Raw genomic sequence first — 5466 nt, 5'->3', positions numbered from 1 at the left:
CAAAAAAAAAAAAAAAAAAAAAAAAATTATTAAAAATAAAACTTTATATGGAAACAGAATTTCCATATAAATGGCAATACTGTAACAAACTGTAGTGTTTTCAGTGTTTTCTCCTCTTCATGTCATTACTTTATAGTGTCTCACCAGGAGCATACTATATTTTAATGTTTAAAATTTCCATTGCACTTTTTGTTCAACAGATCTCATATCTAGCTAAACATAACTCATCACTGAAATAAAAATGAAAATGCTGCAGCAACCCAGCTTGTGTGATTTCATTGATCATCGGAAATAAAACACTAGCACACTGTTAATACATGCTGTAAGTTTTCCTATAAAAATTAAAGTAAAATGAAATAGTGTAAGAAAGGGGGAAAATAAAAAAGTAGTATCCTTCATTTCCTACACAATGTAAAAAAAATGTAACGTTCCTTGTTAATCAGCTTATTCCTTCATATATACACACACAATTGCAGCACTAAAGATTAATGGCCTAAACTCAAATAGAAATTAAATCCTAAATTTAATACAAAAGGAGTGTGAGGATGTCACACAGTTATATTAACGTCTGGTCAAGGCAAAGTGAGTAAAGGCATGTCATTAATGCAAACAAAAAGGACGTGTAACCATAAACCGTCAACTGACAGTCTGAAAACATCTTTAGTCTGAATGAATATGTATAAAAATAAGCCAATGGCTCACCATGAAACAGACCTATTGACTAGATTCAAATCTGCTATATTACAGGAAGCATCGACCAATCACAGCCATGACAAAATACCAGTAACAAAAGCACTACAACTACTTTTTTTTTTTTTTACAACATCTGTGCCCATTTTTTGCAGACAATCAATGTTTTGCACATTTAAGCGGACATGTTGCACCATTTCTTGGTTTGGATGGCAGTTCAGATTGTCACATGAGGATATAAAGCACATTGATTCAGCTGCAAAGACAACTTTTTCACCAGTCGATATGTCATGCCATAGTCGTCAGCTTGTCCAGCTGATTTCAGTAGTGTATATAGGACAAAAAATGCAGCAACAAAGCATGGAGATACGAGTAGTGCATTGCATAAAGGTTGCTGCTTTAAGTCAATATGGAGCTTTTTAGGAGTGATAAACAAGTAAACGACACCTAATAATTAATTACAGTATATGTACAAATCACATTTCCTATGATTCACCTTATTCCTCTCTTATAATTAATACATCCCTTTTGTAACCCTCAACAGAGCAAACCAAAAAATTGTCATCATTTACTCGTTCAAAAACAACGGAACGCAAAAGAAAATATTTTGAAAAATGTTTCTGTGTTTTTTCATCTATACAATGAAAGTCAATGGGGTCCAAAATTGTTTGGTAAAAAGTCAGTGGAGTTCCAATGTCATTTGGTTTTGGAACCCATTGACTTTCTTTGTATGGACAAAAACAGTTCTTCAAAAAAAAAATCTTCTTGTGTGTTGCGCAGAAGAAAGTCATGTTTGGAACAACATGAGGGTGAGTAAACGATGACAATTTTCATTTTTTGGGTGGACTGTCCCTTTAACATCTCTGCAACTTCCTTTGTCCTTCCTGTTCTCTCTCATGATTGTTTTTTCCTTTTCAATCTATTTCTCAGTACGTTCTCTTCACATGGCCATGGTGGTTAGATGCTGATGGCCCAGCAAGCCTTTTCGGCCGCCCCCGGCGCCGGGATGCGTTCCCGCTCCTCCATGTCCACAGTACTCCTGCAAATTCTGCCGCAAAGTGACAAGCGCCGAACCCAAGCAGGCCCGGTTGGGTGCAAGGATACCTCCTGGCAGCTGTATGAGTACGGTAGCCACCCCTGCCATCCCGTCATCTGTGGGCTCCAGAGTGATTGGCCCAACTTTGAAGGACGAATACGAAAAGCCCATGAGCTGGGACAGGAAGGGGTCGGAGCGGCAGAAATGCTGGTAGCTGCCATGTGAGGACGGATGATGGTGGTGGTGATGCGAGGTCGGGTTTGCCGTAGAGCTGGGTGCATAGTGATGAGCGTTCAGGTAGTGTAGGGGAAGGTGCTGCCCGTTGTTGCCTCCACTCATAACGAGATGGTGGTGGTGGTGAGTGACAGTGCCTGTGCCAGGGTCGTGTTTGTAGGACAGAGCTCCAGGTCGTCCCCTCTGGCCCATCACCATGCCACCAAGCTTGCCTGTCCGTACGTGGGCCAGGGACACGGTGCTGCCCCCTCCAGCCGAGGGCAAGTAAACCAGCTGCGGCTCATCTGGCTCTAGGTAGACGGTGAGTTTAGCGAACGGACGAGAGGCCATCTTGGTCATCTCTTGAATGTGGCGCCGCTGCTCGCGGCGGAAGTCTAAGAACTGCTTGACTTTCCAGAGCAGCACACAGACGGACAGGAAGAGGAAGAAGCAGGAGAAGAAAACGGAGAAAAAGACAAAGAGGTCAATGTGGGCCTGGTCCTGTCGGAGAAAGAGGAGGCCTTGGGACTCTCCGTTATGAGTATCCGTGCCCACACCACGCAGGGCGATATAGAAGCGGCTGGACTTGAGCGAGTGCACTTCGTGTGGGAAGGTGATGACCACACGGTCTCGTACGCCACGTACAATCAACACCGTCTGTGGCTTCCACACAGTGATGTAGGTTATGAGACCTTCGGTTCGTTCTTCCCGTATCTCACGTTCTGTCCCGTGCGACTTTGCGGACTGCAGCATGCCGAGTAATGCTGATGAGGAGTTCGCAAACACCTTCATGGGTGACGGTAGTGCGAGAGGAACCTCCTTTTCTCCGCGTGAAGTGGTCGCAGAGGTGGCCTCGTCCTCGATCTTGATGGTATGCACACCGGTCTGGCGGTCGACCTCTACAATGAAGGTGTCATGCGAATTGGACACAAAGACCTCAACCTCTCCAAACGTAACGTCAATGGTGACGCGGATATCCACGTTAGTGAACTTGGGCTGGGCCGAAAAAAACACTGTGCGGCCCCTAAGCAGATTGCGGATGTTAGGCTCATGGAAGCAGTTGACCTGTGATGTGGGGTCGAAGCAGCATTCATTGTCCACATTGAACTGCCGGTAGCACTGCCGCCCATTAACCGGATTGCCGTTGAATGAGTCTTTGCATTTCGCACACTGTAAGAAGAATAAACAGGATTTCATACAATGTCTTATTTGTGAAATATGGAGAGTAATGTCATTGATTGTAATGAACTGGCCGTTACCTGCTGTCTGTAACACTCTTTGCGGTCATTCTGTGGGCTGCTCAGACAGGATGAGGTTTCAGTGTTGTTCTGGCAGGGGCAGCCAGTGCCATCATGTTCATTACACGTGTCTGCATGGCCATTACACTGACATCTACAAACAAACAATAGGAAGGAATGGAAATACTGATGTTAGGTCCAGAAACATTATATTGTTTTACAGTCATGTGAAAACCTTTGAGATGGAGATATTTTCCTATCTCTAACATGCTTGTGAGGAACTTTTGACAGTCCAATTTTATAATATATTGCACCTCAGAAGAATAAAAGTGGCAAACACCTAATGAAATATTGGAGCACAATTATAGACAACGCAAATTTTCTGATACACTTACTTCTCACACTTCCCTTGCAGCAAGAAGTAGCCACTGAGGCAGCTCTCACACTTATCCCCCACACTGTTGTTCTGACAGCTCACACACACAGCATTGTCCTCAGTAGGGCCTTCTTTTGCCCATTGTTCAATCTGAGAAGCAAAAGCATATAAAGAATGGCTCAGGCCCTGCATCAAGACTTCATATACCGAATACAGAAAGCAAAGACGATTTCCAAAAATTGCTTACACTCTCACGGTCCAGTGGATAGTCTTTTGGATTTTCCATTGCCCTCCGATGCTCCTCTTTGGACAGACATATATCGCCGTTTCCTCTGCAGAATTCACGACAGGGGCGACACATCCCACCTCCCACTGCTGAGCCCACAAACAAGGGCTTGCACTTTTCACAGTGCTGACCCTAAAATAAGAAAGAGATAGAGGTGACCTATTGTCTAATAATATCACAAATATAGTATTACTGCTGTCTTCTTTTGAAGGAAATACTTTTCTGCAAGGACACATTAAATCCGTTAAATTTATCAAAAGTTACAGTAAATATTTTTATAATGTTACATAAGATCTCTTCTTTCAAATGAATGCTGTTAGAACACTTTTCATCAAGGAATCCCTACAAAAATTATCACAGTTTCCGAAAAGTATTAGCAGCACCACTTTTCAACTGTGATAATAATAAGAAATGTTGCTTGAGCATCAAATCAGCATATTAGAATGATTTCTGAAGGATCATGAGACAATGAAGACTGGAGTAATGGCTACTAAAGTAATGGCTTACCACCACAGGCAAAAACGGTAAACAGTATTTTAAATTTGTAATGTTTCCCAATATTACTGTATTTACTGCTTTTTTATTACATAAATTCAGCATTGTTGAGCATAAGAGACTTAAAAAAACAACAACTTCTAAACGGTAGGCAATATATGAGGATATTTTCATGTTATTGATATTTTCAATAACAATATACAATAAAACGCTTCAGTACCTTTGTGTTATTCTTGCACTCTAGACAGGTGTCCAGCTGAGAGATGCTTTTACAGTTACTGTGTTTATTACAGCGGCACTGTGAGGAGCAGTTCTCTCCAACAAACCCAAAGTGACACTGACAGACTCCTGGGGACACACAGGTCCCATTAACACAGCCTTGAGCGCACACTGGCTCACACTGGCCCGACACACTGAAAAAGAGAGTGAGAGAAGAAAATATATATGAACTACTCAACCGTGGGAAAGTCAGTGATATTGCTTGAGAATGAAAGCTGTTAAATATACCTGCCGAGTACGTAGCCCTGTCTGCAGGTGCAGTGGTAGCCTTCAGGCAGATCATGGCAGTCCTGAGTGATGTTACAGTGGTGGTGTCCATTGGCACACTCGTCCTCCTCTGGGCAATGCAGGAAGGACCAGCTACTGTTCCACTGTGGGCAAAAAGCCTCACTCACACCTGCAGTAAGTAGAGAGTAGAAAGACAATTAAGTTTTAATCCCATAAAAAAAATTAAAAAAAAGATAAATGTGTGTGAAATGTGTGGGGCCTAATAGCTCACAAGTGGACTGTCTGTATGTTAGATCTCAAAAGTCGTGTTCTGGAAGTAAAAAATCCCATTCATTTTGTTTTGCAATTTTTCAATGAATTCCCATTAAATATATATATATATATATTTTTTTTTTTTTACAATAACTTGCAAACCGGTAAAGACAGACCAGTATACTATGAGATAGAAGGTTGTTAATCAACGGCTTTTTCAAATCGTTTGAAAAATCAAGTTTAACAGTGGAATTCTTGGTGAAAAAAATACATTACCCATGATTCTGCAAGAACTTACAAATATTATAGAGACTACACAATTATATAAATATATTTATTGCAAAATATGCACATATACATACATGCAAAATAT

General features: G+C 41.5%; 1 protein-coding gene across 1 annotated transcript in view; it reads right to left on the bottom strand.

Annotated features, from left to right (window-relative positions):
• Positions 1-1502: 1502 nt before the first annotated feature.
• LOC107706507 (multiple epidermal growth factor-like domains protein 8) overlaps positions 1503-5466 on the bottom strand; it is a 29025-nt gene continuing 25061 nt past the window's right edge. The window contains exons 39-44 of the mRNA XM_016510242.1: positions 4842-5010; positions 4555-4747; positions 3801-3971; positions 3573-3703; positions 3199-3331; positions 1503-3109 (exon numbers count right to left, since the gene is read on the bottom strand). Of these exons, the coding sequence (XP_016365728.1) occupies positions 1631-3109; positions 3199-3331; positions 3573-3703; positions 3801-3971; positions 4555-4747; positions 4842-5010 (2276 nt within the window). The 3' untranslated portion in view covers positions 1503-1630. The remainder of the gene's footprint in view (positions 3110-3198; positions 3332-3572; positions 3704-3800; positions 3972-4554; positions 4748-4841; positions 5011-5466) is intronic.

Source organism: Sinocyclocheilus rhinocerous, unplaced genomic scaffold (assembly GCF_001515625.1).
Source record: "Sinocyclocheilus rhinocerous isolate Xijiao unplaced genomic scaffold, SAMN03320098_v1.1 scaffold1333, whole genome shotgun sequence".
Taxonomy (NCBI): domain Eukaryota; kingdom Metazoa; phylum Chordata; class Actinopteri; order Cypriniformes; family Cyprinidae; genus Sinocyclocheilus; species Sinocyclocheilus rhinocerous.
This window is presented reverse-complemented; position numbering and strand designations above follow the sequence as displayed.